General features: G+C 47.3%; 1 protein-coding gene across 1 annotated transcript in view; it reads left to right on the top strand.

Annotated features, from left to right (window-relative positions):
- Positions 1-19,006, top strand: part of PTPRQ (protein tyrosine phosphatase receptor type Q) — a 536,318-nt gene that overhangs the window by 498,652 nt on the left and 18,660 nt on the right. The window contains exon 38 of the mRNA XM_069762319.1: positions 12,563-12,639. Within this exon, the coding sequence (XP_069618420.1) occupies positions 12,563-12,639 (77 nt within the window). The remainder of the gene's footprint in view (positions 1-12,562; positions 12,640-19,006) is intronic.

Genomic DNA, 19,006 nt, shown 5'->3' with positions numbered 1-19,006 from the left:
CCTCCACGCCGTCCACTTTCTGGAATAAAAGTGAGAGATAGTTTCACAAATTATTTTGTTTCTCCTCAGGGTGCTACTCCCTGGCAAGATTATGCTGTTTCTCAGTTGTGATTTCCTTAGTTTCCAAATATATTATCACCATAAAATATTTTATGCCTACAGAAAGTGTACTCTGTGTGTTGTATTTACTTAATTACCAGATGGTTATGAACAGAGCATATGTGTGTGATGTAAGAATGATTGTCCCACAAACGTCAATTGGCTTTTTGACAACATTTTTTACTTATACCAAAAGCCTTTTGGTCTAAACTTTTAACCATATTTGTTTCATATGTTTTTTTTTTCTGTAAACCACAACAGCACAAAGTGCAATTACAGCACAAAGTTAACCAAAACATGGTTTGACGTAACAAATATAAACAAAAACAGCTTTGGTTACAAATTGTGGTAAGTTGGTGGAGGTGATGGCGGCAGCTCAGGGTTCTGCTCAGGTGGCCTTTGTTGGGCCAATTGTCCTTCAGTCTGTGTGGTGGATCCAAATACAGGCCTTGGTCATATTGGCCAGTTGGGTATTGGCCATAATGGATTTGTCTCTGGGCCTCATGCTGCTGAACATATTGGCTGGACTCATAGCCACCCCCAATATGTCCATGTCGTCCAAACCCAGGTTGGGACCAGCCTACAGCACTGGGTCTGGAAAAGTGGCCATATTGGGAAGGTTGGTTGTAGGCTGCCATATGGTACAGTGCTGGCATTGGTTGATTTTGGGTGGGGAGGGGTTGAGGTGTAGGCACACGTGGAGGAGGTGCTTCAAATCCTGATTGACCATGCACCTGTTTAGTTCGTGGAAGGTGCAAGAGGTTATGTGGTGAAAGTTGCCTTCTCTCAATAAATTCCAAAACCTCATAAGGGTCATTTGGGGAGTTGCATAAATCAATCAGGATTTGAATACACCCTCTCACATGTAGCCTGACCTCACGGGGAAGAGGACAAAGGTACCGGGCAAGGCTGCGAGCAAAGGCCTCCTCACCATCATCCGTGGCTGCCCTGGCAAAATAATTGAGGACACCATCGTCCACATCCCTCCTACTGGCTTTCAGCTCTCTCCTTCTGCAGCCTCTGCGGTAAGGGCCAGCTGCCTGTGGGGAGGACACCAGTGGGACAGTAGGGCTGCTGCTGTGTCCTTGCTCTTCCTAGCCTACAGGATCATGTGGTGGGTCTGCATCTTGGACACTTGCTGCTATCTCTTGGGATGCAGAAGCCGATGGTTCAGGAAGGATGGATGTAGAAGAGGCCAAAGATGGGTCTGCCACCTCTTCTTCGACACCAACAGGATCTATGACCACCTCCGAGTCCGACCCGGTCTCCCTCTCAGTGAGGTTGTTTCTGTTTAGTTTCTGTTATGAAAAAAACCAAAATTAATACCCCTAATTAATAGTTGATTCATTTGCTAACATAAGTTTATTATACATCTGTGACCTCTACTCCCCTCTTATCTCCTCTTCCCACAATCGTATACAAGATTTCTCTCGTGTATCACCCCTACTCTGGAACCCTCTACCACAACACATCAGACTCTTGCCTACCATCGAAACCTACTAAAAGAGCCTGAAGACCCACCTCTTCCGACAAGCATATAACCTACAGTTACCACCAATCACCAAACCACGGCATGACCAGCTCTACCCTCGCCTACTATATTCTCACCCAACCCTTGTAGATTGTGATCCTTCGCGGGCAAGGTCCTCTCTCCTCCTGTATCAGTTATTGACTTGCATTGTTTAAGATTATTGTACTTTTTTTTCTTATGTATACCCCTCATTACATGTAAAGCGCCATGGAATAAATGGCACTATAACAATAAAAAATAATAATAAGAAGAAGAATTGTGTTGTGATGATTTTACTTACGGTCTTAGATCCATACTGGGATCCTAAAAGGAAAGCCGATCGTAGTATATGTACTTTCGCTTTTTGGTTGGAGCAGCTGACCCACTTCTTGCCCGCTGCTGCCTTCCCCGGCGATATTGGTCCCTGATTCTGCGCCATCGTGTCATAACATCTTCCACTGCAATGACATGGTAATAAAAATTCTATAAGCTCATTTTGCACATTGCTTAAAACAGTTGGCATTGATTGATCATATTTTAACGATGCTAATAAAAAGCCTTCTTAAATGAATTTCCTAAAGTTTAAATTGCTTAAAACAACAAATACATTATACACAATAAAATGAAACAACACAAGGACAGGGTCCATTCCCCTCCGTACCAGTCTGGCATTCACAAAAATAGTACCCAACGCAACATCTATATTATCTATGTACGTAAACCCTTTCTCATGTTCAGCATCTTTGTTTTTGCTAAAAAATCCCCCCCCCCCCCCGCCAAAAAGCAGACTAAGCCAAAAAATAATCTGCATGAAATCATGTAGGTAAAGCATTTTTCAAGGTTACTTAATGTCGCAACATGAATGTACTTTCAAAGTTGTGTCTGCTCCGCATGTGTGCGTTGCTCATAATCTGGGAATAGGATCCCACAGATGGTCCTTCAAGCTGCCTCTTTCCTGGCCTGGTTGGAATAGTTTGGATCCCGCTGGTCCCAGATTTGAGGCCTTTCTTGGACCAGGATGAGGAGCATATCCACATTAGTGATGGATGCCATGCTGCTTGCAACTCCGTGGAGGCGAGCGCCAGACTTCCGGGATGTCTGTCTGGCTTTTTCAGCTAATTAGCATGTCTGAGCTTCTTGAATGAGGGCTTGGCACATTTCCTGGCACCTGGACATGTCTGGCATATTTCTCGCAAGTCACACTGCTCGTCCGTGTGTAATCCGTATTTTTCTCGCCCCCATTGACTTTCATTGGCGTATTTTTTGCGCAATACGCTAACAAACGCAGCATGCTGCAATTTTCTACGGCCACATACATAAACAAAACATCAGCAAAAAATACCAAAGATAAATGATGGCGACTCAAATCATAATCATATATAAAGGAGAACCAAGAGTCCAATAATTGCCAAAAATACGTATGTTCAATCATGAACTATATTTATTGATAATTATACAACTGTACAACAACATTAACATTTAAAAACGTACCACTTATGTAATATTATGTGATAATTCCGTGGATACATCAAAAAATCAAAGATCACAGATCAGGACTCTGCCCGGTATACCTATATGTAACATGCAGCTAATATGCTATAATAGCAAGTGCTGAGCTACTGATTGGCCATGGCACTCAGACTGTCCATCAGAGTAAATATGTGCAATGACAAAGAATGTTCAATAGCAGCTATGCCACCCGGCCGATCATGCGCTCAAGATGGTAACATTAAGACAGTAAAATCCAGGTTGTATTTACCTATAATGAATGTGACAGGTCCTGTCCTGGTCCTTGTGTGGCTACCCCAACGCGCGTTTCGCGTCTGGTGAATACCGCTTCCTCAGGGGGCGTGGCTAAATTCGAATCTCCATCCGGTTTATATATAGGTCGCCGCTAATGAAGCGGCGACTGTGCCGGTATTAATGCGCATGCGTGAACCGCATCCATGCGTCTCAACACTCAAGCTCGTTCGACTCCCCACTGTCACGTGAGCGGGCCAGCACCACGCCCACACCACGTGTTCAGCGGTCGCCGGCGAGTAAGGGGCCGGAACCAGGAGCGTATACAGTGACTGTAAGTGAGAAAGTGACTAGTGCATGTTAGGGGTCGAGTTCCCGCTTCTGCACAGGGGGAATCTCGAGCCACCTCCGCTGCGGTCTCCCATTCTTCTCCAGCCGCAGTGGAGTCTGCTCAGCGTCTTGCTCATTCTCACTCTGTTCTGAGAGTTACTGCTGCTTCTCCAGTCTCGGCCATTAAAGTCAGTGCTGGTCAGCAGCGAGCGGACTTCTCTGGGACTAAGTCCTTGTCTGCACGTACTGAGCATGCCCAGGGTAAGATCTCCCATTGGAGATCGAGGGTCATGTGCTCAGGCTCTGCAGCACATTCCATTGGTCCTCTTGGCAGGTCTTGGAAGGGCAAAAGTGCTGTTACCACTTCCTGTGCTGCAACTATATAAACTGCGCATGACCGCACGGCCATGCGCTAGTATTGTCTAACAATTGCTAATGTGTGTATGTTGTGAGTGCAAGTCGTCCTTGGATACCCCTACCCTATTGAATGTCTGTTCGCGGAAGATGTATGGTTGCTATCTAGCGCCCGACTTAGCCTACAGCACGAATCACACATTACAGCGTCCAGTTGCTGTGACCGCCAGTACGGCGCCGTGCACTTCCTCTGTGCTTTCCTTACCCAAGCCTGGGTGGTTAGTGGCGTTCGTCAGTGCGGCACTGCATGCACTTTTGTGCTTTAATATTGTTATTCAGTTTCCTTACACACCCAGTTGCGGTGTTGTGCCAGCAAGGGTCTAATCGGACTTCAATCCTAGTTGGGGTTGAGTTCGCTGACTACTTGCTCGCGCTTTAGGTGCGGTACCGCGGTCCTGTGACTTAACAGGATTGCTTCTTTCACGCTGGGTGAGGTTTAACCCACGCGTGTATACTTTAGTGTACCGCCATATAGTCTGCAAATTGCTAGCAGCAGGTTTTCACCTGCACGGTGGACCCCGGACTGCGAACGCATCTATATCATCTGTCTTGGTGCGTTCCGCCAGTCCTAACAGAATACTAGCGCCAGGGTCTGGCTAGTAAAATGGCGGATGACCAGGGTTTACAGAGGTACATCCAGCAGCTGGAGGGAAGGTTGGCGGCTCTTGAGCGTACAACCTCAGCTGTGGATGTCACTGCTGTAGCTGTGCAGGCTGCTAGTGTAGCCACAGCCAGTTTGTCCGCTGCCACCCCTGCTCCGACTTTATCCCGTCTCCCGCTTCCTGACAAGTTTGCTGGTGACAGTAAACATTGTCGCGGATTCGTGAGCCAGTGCTCTATACATCTTGAGCTCCTGGCGTCACGTTTTCCTACGGAGCGTGCGAGAGTGGGATTTATCCTATCTCTCTTGTCGGGCAGGGCATTGGAGTGGGCAACGCCACTCTGGGAGTGAGATGATCGTGTGGTACAGAGTGCTCCTCTCTTCTTGGACACTCTGAAGCAGGTCTTTTTAGGGCCTCGGGTTACCCACGACACCGCACTCCAATTGTTGTCTATTATGCAGGGTACGTCCGTGGTCAGCCAGTTTGCCATCCAGTTCCGGACTCTAGCTTCAGAGTTAGAGTGGCCAGACAAAATTCTTATTCCGGTGTTCTGGAGGGGACTGGCAGACCATGTGAAGGACGCCTTGGCCACTAGGGAGATACCGGCCACACTGGAGGAACTTATTTCTGTGTCTACCCGCATCGACCTCCGTTTTCACGAGCGGAGGTTGGAGTGGACCCAGTGTAGGCAGAGGTTTCGGCTGGCTCCAACTTTCGCCAGACCTCTGGAATCCCCTGTCTTGGCGTCAGATTCCCATGAGGCCATGGAGGTTTCTCAAGCGGGACCTAAATCTCTAGCCGCTCGAGTACCCGTGGTTTGTAAAAACTGTCAACAACATGGACATTACGCCAATAAATGTCCGCGGCGGTCGGGAAACGATCGCGTCTAGTAACCATTGGGGGAGGTTCACTAGACGCAGCAGCATTCTCCTCCAAACTGTCCTTTAAAGGGACAATCCTGTTAAGCTCCTCCACTCTAACAGTCGAGCTTTGTGTGGATTCAGGAGCAGAGGGAAACTTCATGTCCTCTGCTTTTGCTACACGTCATGCTATACCACTAGTCATGCTCGCCAAACCAATAACGGTTAGAGTTGTGAATGGGGCGACACTCCCACTGCAAGTCACACACCAGACAGTTCCGTTCTCGCTGTCCATATCTCCTTCCCACCAGGAGATTATTTCCCTTCTTGTCCTTCCTGAGGGAATGGATGAGATTTTGCTGGGAATACCCTGGCTCCGTTTCCACTCCCCACATATTGAGTGGTCCTCAGGGAGAATATTGGGTTGGAGTAAGTCTTGTTTGGGCAGATGTGTGAGTGAGTGTGTACAGGTCTCTACTACCGAGGTACCCGCAGATCTTTCATCACTTCCCAGGTATTATTGGTGTTATGCAGACGTGTTCTCTAAAAAGGCTGCTGAGACTCTACCGCCCCATCGCCCTTACGACTGTCCTATCGACCTCTTGCCTGGAGCCGAACCTCCTCGGGGAAGGGTATATCCCCTCTCTCTCCCGGAGACAGAGGCTATGTCTCAATACATTCAGGAGAATTTGGCAAGAGGGTTTATAAAGAAGTCAGTGTCTCCGGCAGGGGCGGGATTCTTCTTCGTGCAAAAGAAGAACGGGGAGTTACGTCCTTGCATCGATTATAGGGGTCTCAATGCTATCACTATTAAGAACAAATACCCGTTGCCCCTGATATCGGAGCTCTTTGACAGATTAAGGGGAGCTAAAATATTCACCAAATTAGATCTGCGGGGTGCCTACAATCTGATTCGCATCCGTGAGGGTGACGAGTGGAAAACGGCTTTCAATACCAGGGATGGGCACTATGAGTACCTGGTGATGCCTTTCGGGCTCTGTAATGCCCCAGCCGTTTTTCAGGACTTTGTCAACGATATCTTCCAGGATATGCTTTCTACCTCGGTCGTAGTCTATCTGGATGATATTCTCATCTTCTCCCCAGATATTGACTCCCACCGGAGAGATGTTGGCAGAGTTTTCGAACTCTTACGGGCGAATTCCTTATATGCAAAGTTGGAGAAGTGTGTGTTTGAGCAGGAGTCTATGCCTTTCCTGGGCTATATCATCTCGGCCCAGGGATTGGCTATGGATCCTGCCAAACTACAAGCAGTGATGGACTGGCAGGAACCCCATTCTCTTAAAGCGGTGCAGCGCTTTATGGGGTTCATAAATTACTATCACCAAGTTCATTCCCCACTTCTCAACTTTGGTAGCTCCCTTGGTATCCCTCACCAAGAAGGGAGCGAATCCCAAATCGTGGTCCGAAGGGGTCTCCAAGGCCTTCACTTCTATCAAGTCCCATTTTGCTAGCGCTCCTATCTTACATCGTCCCGATGTGGGTAAGCCATTCCTTTTGGAAGTGGATACCTCATCTGTTGGTGCAGGAGCAGTCCTCTATCAAAAGGATGCTCAGGGTCGAAAGCACCCATGCTTCTTTTTCTCAAAGACCTTCACACCAGCGGAGAGAAATTACTCCATCGGGGATAGAGAGTTGCTGGCAATGAAGTTGGCCTTTTCGGAGTGGAGACATCTCTTGGAGGGTGCTCGGTTCCCATTCCAAGTTTTCACGGATCACAAGAATTTGGTCTATTTACAAACAGCCCAGCGGCTGAATTCTCGTCAGGCCAGATGGTCCTTGTTTTTCTCCCGGTTCCACTTTACCCTACATTATCTCGCCGGGGAGAAGAACATTCGTGCTGACGCTCTCTCTCGCTCCTTCGTGTCAGCTGAGGAGGAGGAGGACGAGCCTCGGCTCATTGTCCCTTCGGAGAGTCTGAGAACTGTAGCTCCGGTTTCGCTAGAGTCTGTGCCTCCGGGCAAGACTTTTGTTCCCATCAATTTGCGTCCGGAGGTTCTCTCTTGGGCTCATTCGTCCAGAGTGGGTGAACACTTTGGGGCAAAAAGGACATCTGAGTTACTGGCGAGAATGTACTGGTGGCCACATATGGTTCGTGACGTCGGAGACTACGTTCAGGCATGTGTCTCTTGTGCCAAGAATAAGTCTTCCCGACAACGGCCAGCTGGTTTGTTATACCCTCTGCCGGTGGCAGACAGGCCCTGGGAGATGGTCGGGATGGATTTTGTTGTGGGTCTGCCCAAGTCTCGTGGCTGTACCATTATTTGGGTAATCACCGACCATTTTTCTAAAATGGTGCATTTGGTGCCGCTTTCCCGGTTACCTTCTGCACGGGCCTTGGCAGCGTTGTTTGTCAAACACATCTTTCGTCTTCACGGTATGCCAGACAAAATTGTCAGTGACCGAGGTCCCCAGTTTGCGTCTCAGTTCTGGAGAGAGCTTTGTCGTCTTCTCAGTATCGAGTTGAATCTCTCTTCGGCTTATCATCCCGAGACGAATGGGTTGGTGGAGAGAGCCAACCAGACCTTGGTCACATATCTGCGACATTTTGTTTCTGCTAAGCAGGATGACTGGGCATCTTTGCTACCGTGGGTGGAGTTTGCTCTTAACAATGCTGTCGCTGATTCCACTGGACAGACTCCATTCCTCCTTAACTATGGTCAGCATCCGCGGGTACCTGTGCCCATGCCCGTGTCTTCCGCCGATTCCAGGGTGGCAGACTGGGCTGTGGAGGCACGGGACATTTGGGATCGCACTCAGGATGCCATTCGGGCTTCCAAGGAGAGAATGAGGTCCTCCGCAGACGCACATCGGCGCCCCGCTCCAACCTTTGCTCCTGGCGACTTAGTGTGGCTCTCCGCCCGTAACATCAGGCTGCGAGTTGAGTCTACCAAGTTTGCACCTCGCTACTTATGTCCTTTTAAGGTCCTCGAACAGGTTAATTCTGTGGTTTACCGTCTGGCCCTTCCTCCACGCCTAGGTATCACCGACACCTTTCATGTGTCCCTCCTTAAGCCCGTCTACATGTCCCGGTTTTCTGAATCATCTACTGGGACGTCGGGTTCGTCTACGGACGATTACGAGGTGAACGCTATCTTGGGGTACAAGGTGGTTCGTGGCAAAAAATTTTATTTGGTGGATTGGAGGGGTTACGGTCCTGAGGATAGATCCTGGGAGCCTGCTGAGCACATTCGGGCTCCACAGCTTATTGCTGCCTTCGAACGTAGCGAGGCCCAAGGGGGGGGGGCCCTAGGAGGGGGGGTAATGTTAGGGGTCGAGTTCCCGCTTCTGCACAGGGGGAATCTCGAGCCACCTCCGCTGCGGTCTCCCATTCTTCTCCAGCCGCAGTGGAGTCTGCTCAGCAAAGACGTCAGTCCCAGCGTCTTGCTCATTCTCACTCTGTTCTGAGAGTTACTGCTGCTTCTCCAGTCTCGACCATTAAAGTCAGTGCTGGTCAGCAGCGAGCGGACTTCTTTGGGACTAAGTCCTTGTCTGCACGTACTGAGCATGCCCAGGGTAAGATCTCCCGTTGGAGATCGAGGGTCATGTGCTCAGGCTCTGCAGCACATTCCATTGGTCCTCTTGGCAGGTCTTGGAAGGGCAAAAGTGCTGTTACCACTTCCTGTGCTGCAACTATATAAACTGCGCATGACCGCACGGCCATGCGCTAGTATTGTCTAACAATTGCTAATGTGTGTATGTTCTGAGTGCAAGTCGTCCTTGGATACCCCTACCCTATTGAATGTCTGTTCGCGGAAGGTGTATGGTTGCTATCTAGCGCCCGACTTAGCCTACAGCACGAATCACACATTACAGCGTCCAGTTGCTGTGACCGCCAGTACGGCGCCGTGCACTTCCTCTGTGCTTTCCTTACCCAAGCCTGGGTGGTTAGTGGCGTTCGTCAGTGCGGCACCGCATGCACTTTTGTGCTTTAATATTGTTATTCAGTTTCCTTACACACCCAGTTGCGGTGTTGTGCCAGCAAGGGTCTAATCGGACTTCAATCCTAGTTGGGGTTGAGTTCGCTGACTACTTGCTCGCGCTTTAGGTGCGGTACCGCGGTCCTGTGACTTAACAGGATTGCTTCTTTCACGCTGGGTGAGGTTTAACCCACGCGTGTATACTTTAGTGTACCGCCATATAGTCTGCAAATTGCTAGCAGCAGGTTTTCACCTGCACGGTGGACCCCGGACTGCGAACGCATCTATATCATCTGTCTTGGTGCGTTCCGCCAGTCCTAACAGTGCATGTGTGCATAATTGTCTGCAGCCGACCACAAAATCGATCGACTGGCATATCAAAAAGCGATCCGATCCTCTCCCCTGAGGTACAGTTCGCCCCTCCCCATGAACTGAAATCCCCCACAAATATAGGAAAGGATAAAAGGATACGGATCCCATATCCTAAAGTGTAATAGAGCTAAAAAACCGAATAAAATAAACATACCAAATACAAAAAAGAGAGAGTGATCGTGATAAACTGTAGTGTGCTATTACATAATGTGGCAATTATAAAACATATATAGACACACTGTAAAATGATCAGAACCACTGTCCATTCACAAATATATTTTTGGCAATTTTCTACGGCCGTACAAGACCGTATAATACGGATACGTAAAAAATACGGCAGATAGGAGCTGGGCCATAGAGAATCATTGTACCGTGTGCAATCCGTATTTTCTGCACCTCTCATACGTCCGTAAAACTCGCTAGTGTGACGCCGGCCTAAGTTCCCAAGGACAAAAAATGATGTTTCAAAGATTGTGCTGATGTAAAGTAGACATGTGGAAAATGTTATTTATTAACTATTCTGAGTGATATAGCTCTCTGATTCAAGGGCATAAAAAATAAAAGTTTGAAAATTTTCAAAAATGTTGCCAAATTTTAATTTTTTTTTGCAAATAAACACAAGTCATATCATAGAAATTTTACCACTATCATGAAGTACGACATGTTACGAAAAAACATTCTTAGAATCAGTAGGATGTGTTGAAGTGTTCCAGAGTTATTACCTCATAAAGTGACACTGGTTAGAATTGTAAAAATTGGCCTGGTCATTAACGTGCAAACAGCCTGGGGGGTGAACGGGGGGGGGGGGGGGGAATAGGGGTTAAAGAGTTATGCCCATCTCAGTCTTTCAGGGCTGAAATGGAAATAACTCAGTACAGACACCAAACAGCGGAAGTGGTGCTACAGAAAAAGCTCAGCACAACTGAGCTACACTCATTCCGTAAGTCCCATAGAAATAAATGTGAGTTATGGAAACAGCGTAGCTCTGCACCAATGTGCTGTCTCCACAGCCCAACTTCCTATAGTTAGTGCCTGGATGGATTTATTCTGGTTAGCCTTAAAAGACTGAGATGGGAATAATCCTTAACCCTTCACCCCCGATCCATTTTCTGTTTTTACGTTTCTGTTTATTGCTCCTCTTCTTCCCAGAGCCATAACTTTTTTTATTTTTCTGACCACTGGGCAGCGCTCATAGCAATCCAGCTATGACATCCACAGGGGTCTGTTTAAGACACCAGGTTGTCATGCCAACCTGTCAACGACCCACAGTCATGTGACATGGGTGCCGATGGGCGGGAATAGTGACGCGCTTCTGGTGCGATCATGTTAAATGCCGCTGTTAATGCCGGTTAACAGCCGCGGGTGGATTTAGATTCCACCCACAGCTGTTAGGGGCACATGTCAGCTGATCAAATCAGCTGACATGTGCCAGAAAGATGTAGGTTCAGCGCCGGAGCCCACATCACATGCGCGAATGTTGTGAAGGGTGTTAAAGACCAATGTGTGAAAAATAATGGCTTATTTTTCCTACATAACAAGAACTGCTGCACAACACCATGTGTGAATACATCCTTATGTAATGTACTTAATAAACGTTTTCACCTGCTTTACATTACATTAGATACTGGTACACTAACTGAAATGTCTTTTAAGGCCACATTCACACGTTCACTTTGTGGTCAGTATTTTACTTCAGTATGTGGAAGGCAAAACCAGGAGAGGAACAATCAGAGGAAAAATATAATAGAAACACGTCACCACTTCTGGATTTATCACCCACTCCTGGTTTTGTCTTACAAATACTGATGTAAAATACTGACCAAATATTACTAGTATGATTGTGGCTTAAGATATTTAAGACAATAGGGAAATTGACTTTCTTGTTGTATTCTATGGACCTATCAGTATGTAGTAAATGATCAAGAAATGGGGCAGAACCGAACACCATAGTAATTCAGCTGATTAATAGGTTATTCACTTCTTTAAACTTGTTCCTTAGGTTAGATTGTGGGGGTCAACTCTCAACACCATTGCCAATTAACTGTTTTAATAAGTCTGCAGTGCTCCTGGGATCGTTGTTTCTCCATCATTGTGAACACTGGTCAGGGACTACACACCGTACTTTTAGGAACAGCTGTGCCTAATATTGCCGCTCAACTCAAAGCTGCAATACCAGGCAAAGCCTAAACGCAAGAGTGGTGCTATTTCTCGGGGAAAAAAAAAGTCTTTCTGATTTCAGAAGGTTTACTTTTAATTTAAAGAGAAATAAAGCTGTGTTGCATTCAGCATTAATAAACATAATTTACACATTGCAACGGCTCAATGATCTTGAAATGACCCTTGTAATGTTCCAAGGCTGATTGTCTGAGTAACTCTGTACGCACGAGCTTTTATATGCAGGTGCAAGAAATTGTAGACTTAATAGTGTCTTAACTTTGTAATGTGACCTAAGTAACCAACCTCTTTAACATTCTTCACTTGACAGCCGTCCCAAGACTATTTGCTGCCCTTACAATTACAGTATAGAAAGTGTTAAAGTGAGAAGTCCTATATTCATGTAAAGAAAACCATAATAAAGTGTAATGACTGCAGTGTATGTAACAGAGGCCTTTAGTTGTTGTTTGTTCATTTCCAGGAGTTGCTTTCGTCCACTGATCATTTTATTAACTCTTTGTGATAACGCTATTTATGCCACAGATAACAATAACCGAGTAAAGCTTATAGCGGATGCTGGTGTGCCAGGCTCAGATTACATCAATGCAAGCTATGTGTCTGTAAGTATACAAATACCCTATGGTCAACCATTCTTGTTAGGATTGTTAATTTGAAAACTAGAAATAAAACATTATATTCGGAAGGCATCTTTGCTTTATGATCATAAAAAAAGGGGTTGTCCACATTAAATCAAAACGTATTAGCTAAGCTCCTCCGACATGTCCATCACACCATCGTTCCAGGTACCTTCAGTTCCACTTCTCGCCCTGTGCTTGACACCGGAGAATGTTTTCTGTGCCAGGCTTGTGATCAGAGCTGTTTTTTGAAGGGGGATGGCTCACTGGCTCATCTCAATGGTCAGCCCCCTTCTCTGTCTTTGTATTAGCCATCTTTACAAACTTCATAGAATACTTTCTCTTTCAGACAAAACCTGTAGAAAAGCACATTATCGCTGCCATCATTCCTCAAAACAAACTAAAACTGATTTCAGGACAAAAACCAGTCTATGCAATTTTTCTGATTTGTATTCTTTCTAACCTTCCCTGAATTTTCATGAGTGCGCTGTTCTCTTTTATCAGCATTCTACCGTCATTATAAGTGCTGGAACTTCCATTTCCTTACTTAAAATGCTGCAGCCAAATCAAGGGAAGACAGATAGAGGCACATCCCCCCTTTCAATAATGCACCTCAAGATCTTTGCTTCTTGGATTGGATTACACTTGACAGCAAGTTAGACATAGGAGACAACTTGTCCTCCTTGTTTGCGCGCGTCACAGAGCATGCCCACAGCAGTCTCCCATAGAATCCAATGAGTTACAGTGTCTCTGGTCTACAGGCTTTATGGCTCTCATGGCTGCTGTAAAGTATATCTGTGACTGTTGTGTATAATGGCTCAGGCAAGATAGGTGCTCCCGTAATCAAGTACAGAATATAGATGGAAAAAATCTACAATCAGAAATATAAAACAAAATAGAAAAATTAATATATCATTATCTGGCTATAATTTGTAAAAAATTAATATAAATAATATATTTTCTGTAACGAATGGAAGCGGAGGCACAGGTGGTGAAGTTCACATTAGTTTTTTATTGATATTTTTGTGGAACCTCGGTCCACGGTCCAGAGGGCTCCGAAGGGGGAATGACTACATGAACCCCAGGCACCCGTGGTAAGTCCCGTCGAACAGGGTCAGAATGGAATGCCTGGGAGACACGAGTGATACCTCCAGTTAGACCCCGGGCACATGGCAGCTGTCCCAGCAGAACAGATGGACAAGATGGGTTAATTTATGTTGTGGAGCTGACACAGGTGGTACTGGCTTTGTCCAGAGTTACGGATGGCTGAATGGCAGGACATGACGGATCTGGCGTAGACAGAATGGTCGTTGTCCAGGATAGTGGAGTAACAGGTAGCTGATAGTCTGCACTGGAGTTTCCTGCCTTCTTTGGGCAGGAGCGGATCAGATGCTCAGAACTGCCACAGTAGAAACCGCTCCCCTCCAGGCGACATGCCTGCTGGCAGTGGTTGACCAAGCTTACTTGATCCACTTCCATAGCCTCAGGAGAGCTTGTCGAAGTCAGGGAGGCCACAGGTTTTGGGGAACTAGAAAGCAGGCGGTAGGGCCTCTTATGACGTTTGATTTCCTTGAAACATTCCTGAAACTGTAGGTCTATCTGGACTGCCAGGGAAATCAGGTCATCCAGCGTTGTAGGCATGTCCCGTCCCACCAGATCATACTTTACTCTTCCCAAAAGACCTTCCCAGAACTCGGCCACCAAGGCCTTGTTGTTACAGGATAACTCAGAAGAAAGGGTATGGGACCGAACAGCATACTGAGTCACTATGAGAGCCTCCTGGTGTAGCTGAAGCGGTCGACGTGACTCGACAGGGTTCGTCAAAGGTCCTGCAAAATGCTTCTAAAAAAGACTGAAGATTAGTAACCAGAGGATCCCCTCTCTCCCACAGCAGATTCAGCCAGGTGAGGGCATTTCCAGCAAGGTAAGACATAGTGCAGCCCACCTTGGCCCAATCAGAAGCAAAAATATGCCCCACAAGTTCAAAGTGCAGCTTGCACTGGTTAATCAACCCCCGCCACTGAACGGGGTCGCCATGGAAGCGGGTGGTGGTCGCCAGGCAAGGACCTTTACTTGCTGTGCAAATAGATACCTGGATATCGGTAGCAGAGACGGGTATAGTCGAAGAAATCAGGGAATCTATGCAAGTAGACAAGTTGCGCAGATAGGTCGTGATCTTGTCCTGTTGAGCGCTCAGATGGGTAACCTCTTGACATAGCTCCACGGCAGGAGGTACCTGGGTTCCAGCATGTTCCATGGCTGGAGCAATCTGTAATGAATGGAAGCAGAGACACAGGTGGTGAAGGTCACATTCGTTTTTTATTGATATTTTTTATGGAATCTCGGTCCACGGTCCAGAGAGCTCCGAAGGGGAAGTGACTACATGAGCCCCAGGCACCCGTGGTAAGTCCCCTCGAACAGGGTCAGAATGGAATGCCTGGGGGACACGAGTGCTACCCTCAGTTAGATCCCGGACACGTGGCAGCTGTCCCAGCGGGACAGATGAACAGGCAGGGTTAACAGATGCCGTGGAGCTGATAGAGGTGGTACTGGCTTTGTCAAGAGTTACGGATGGCTGAATAGCAGGACATGACGGAGCTGGTGTAGACAGAATGGTCGTTGTCCAGTATAGCAGGGTAACAGGTAGCTGATAGTCTGCGGAGACAAACAGTGTAAGCGTAGTATTGGCAGAACACTTCAGAAGCTAAAGCACACACTAGCCGAGACCAGAAGCTAGCAACAGAGGATACTTGTTGCTCCGGCACCCTCCCTATGACGGAGGGGCTAGAAATAGTAATTACTAAAACGCCATTGGTCAGAAGTACTTTTTGAAAAATGCGCGTGGTCTCTTTAAGTGACCGGGAGTGCGCGTGACCTAAGCACTCTACCCGAGAACCTGCAGGCCACACTCCAGGAAGCAGGGGGAAGAGAGGACGCAGAGACTGCAGCAGGATGGCGTGGGGCTGGCACAGAGTGGGTGTCTCGACGGGGACGCCACAAAGGTACAGGACCGGGACCGGGTGTAACAGTATCCCCCTCTTTACGCCCCCTTTTTTTCAAGCCTGCGTAGAATTTTTTCAGTAGGAGAAGGGCCTGAATATTCTCTTTAGAAGGGCCTGAATATTCTCCCATGACCTCTCCTCGGGACCAAAGCCCCTCCAATCCACCAAATAATAGGTCTTACCCCTTACACTCTTAGTGGCCAAGATATTTTCTACCTCAAAGACATCCTTCTCCCTGACGGGATTAGGAGTGGAATATGGGTCTTTAAAGAAGGAGCTCAAAACTATTGGTTTGAGGAGGGAAACATGGAAAGAGTTCGGCACACGTAAGGAAGCAGGCAATTTCATTTTGTATGTGCGTTGTTCTGTTTCAAGACTTCAAAAGGACCAATAAAGTGGGTACCCAGTTTGTAAGGGGGCAACTTCAGACGAATGTGCCTGGAGGAGAGCCACACCTTATCTCCGGGCCGAAAGATTGGAGCATCCAGGCGTCTTTTGTCCTCATGCTTCTTCATATGTTGTGAGGCTTTCTCCAAGGTGACCTTGGTGTCACTCCACACTTTCGAGAATTCCTCTGTAAAGGTGTCAGTTGCAGGGACGCCTGAAGACCCAGAGATGGGAAGAGGGATCCCGGATTGGAGTCCAAACACAATCTGAAAGGGAGATCTTCCTGAGGATTCACTTGCTTCATTTTTGTACGAGAATTTCACCCAAGGCAGTAACTTATTATTATTATTATTATTTATTTATATAGCATCATTGATTCCATGGTGCTGTACATGAGAATGGGTTACATACAAGTTACAGATATCACTTACAGTAAACAAACTAACAGTGACAGACTGACACAAAGGGACGAGGACCCTGCCCTTGCGGGCTTACATTCTACAGGATTATGGTGAAGGAGACAATAGGTTGAGGGGTGCAGGAGCTCCGGTGTTGGTGAGGCGGTAGCTCTGGTATTGGTGAGGAGGCAGCGGGGTCAGTGCAGGGTGTAGGCTTTCCTGAAAAGGTGGGTTTTCAGGTTCTGTCTGAAGGATCCGAATGTGGTTGATAGTCGGATGTGTTGGGGCAGAGAATTCCAGAGGATGGTGGATATTCTAGAGAAGTCTTGGAGGCGATTGGATGAGGAGCGAATAAGTGTGGAGGAGAGAAGGAGGTCTTTGGAGGACCGGAGATTACGTGAGGGAAGATATCGGGAGATTAGTTCAGAGCTATATGGAGGAGACAGGTTATGGATGGCTTTGTAGGTCAGTATTAGTAATTTGAACTGGATACGCTGAGGGAATGGGAGCCAGTGAAGAGATTTGCAGAGGGGGAAGCGGAGGAGTAGCGAGGAGAGAGATGAATTAGTCGGGCAGCAGAGACAAAGATGGGCTGGAGAGGTGCAAGGGTGTTAGCAGGGAGGCCACAGAAAAGGATGTTGCAGTAGTCTAGGCGGGAGATGATGAGGGCATCGGACAGCGGACTTCCGGTACGGGGGAAAGCATGATGTCGTTGATTGCGATAGATAGGTCAGCTAAGGATGATCTATGGGATGGAGGAAAGATGATGAGTTCAGATTTGTCCACAATGAGTTTGAGGAAGTGAGAGGAGAAGAAGGAGGATATGGCAGATATGGCAACTTGACCCAATCATCATGATGTGCATTGATGAAGTGACGCAGGAATCCGGTCAAGATTTGATTGGTCCTCTCTACATTCCCATTTTATTGAGGATGGTATGCAGAAGAAAAGTTCAGTTCCACTTTCACTAATTGACAAACCGCTCTCCAAAATTTGGAGGTGAACTGGATGGCCCTGTCGGACACAATGTGGAGAGTAAACCCGTGAAGACAGAAGATGTGTTGTATGAAATGGTCAGCAAGCTCAGGAGCAGATGGAAGACCAGGTAACGGAATGAAGTGGGCCATCTTTGAGAAGCGATCTACCACTACCCAGATAATGGAACAGCCGGAAGAGATGGGAAGAACCTAAACAAAGTCCATTAGCTGTCTTGTTGTGGGCACACGGAGGACAAGAGGTGACATATTCCTGGATATCTTTGTCAATGGTGGACCACCAGTAATAACAGGAGATGAGTTGCAGAGTCTTTTTCTGACTGGCATGGCCGCCCAACTTGTAGGAGTGACCCCACCGGAGGACACGAGTCCGGTCCGAAGTGGGCACAAGAGTCTTTCCCAGGGGAAGTCTAGCAAGGTTAACTGAGGCTACGAGCACCAACCTGGATGGCTTGATGATGTGTTGCGGTTCTTCCTCTGAATCAGGAGGCAGGAACACTCTAGAGAGTGCATCGGCTTTAACGTTCTTGTCAGCTGGACGAAAATGAAGAACAAAATTAAATCAGGTAAAAAACAAGGCCCACCGGGCTTGATGAGGATTCAGCCTCTGAGCGGATTGGAGATAAGCGAGGTTTTGATGATCTGTTAAGATTACAATCTGATGGACTGCTTCCTCGAGGAGATGTCGCCACTCTTGCAGAGCCAACTTGAGTGCCAGCAATTCTCAATCTCCCACGGAATAGTTCCTTTCAGAAGTGGAAAAAACCTTTGAGAAAAAATCACAGGTGACCATACGACCGTTAGACGACTTCTGGATGAGAACCGCTCCAGCACCTATGGAGGAAGCGTCAACCTCAAGAAAGAATTGCTTGTCAGAGTCTGGTCGATGGAGAACAGGTGCGGAAGAGAAGGCCTGTTTTAGAGAAACAAAAGCTTCCTCTGCTTCAGGAGTCCAATCCTTGGCATTGGTGCCACTCATGTGGAAAAGTGTGGAATGAATAGACGGTAGTAGTTGGCGAACCCCAGGAACTGTTGTATGGCTTTCAACCTGGATGGGCGAAGCCACTAAAGTACAGCGGACACCTTCTCTGGATCCATCTTTAACCACTTGGACGAGACTATATAACCGAGGAAAGGCAGAGAGGATTGTTCAAAGAGGCACTTTTCAAATTTGGCATAAAGTCTGTTCTCCCTGAGTCTTTGTAAGACCTGACGTACTTGCCTCCGGTGTGAGGCTAAAGGTACCTTCACACTAAACGATATCGCTAGCGATCCGTGACGTTGCAGCGTCCTGGCTAGCGATATCGTTCAGTGTGACACGCAGAAGCGATCAGAATCCTGCTGTGATGTCGTTGGTCGGGGCTAGAGGGCCAGCACTTTCTTTGGTCGCTGGCTCTCCCGCTGACATCGCTGAATTGGCGTGTGTGACACCGATTCAGCGATGTCTTCGCTGGTAACCAGGGTAAACATCGGGTTACTAAGCGCAGCACCGCGCTTAGTAACCCGATGTTTACCCTGGATACCATCCTAAAAGTAAAAAAAAACAAACGCTTCATACTTACCTACCGCT

This window comes from Ranitomeya imitator, chromosome 4 (genome assembly GCF_032444005.1).
Source record: "Ranitomeya imitator isolate aRanImi1 chromosome 4, aRanImi1.pri, whole genome shotgun sequence".
Lineage (NCBI taxonomy): Eukaryota > Metazoa > Chordata > Amphibia > Anura > Dendrobatidae > Ranitomeya > Ranitomeya imitator.
This window is presented reverse-complemented; position numbering and strand designations above follow the sequence as displayed.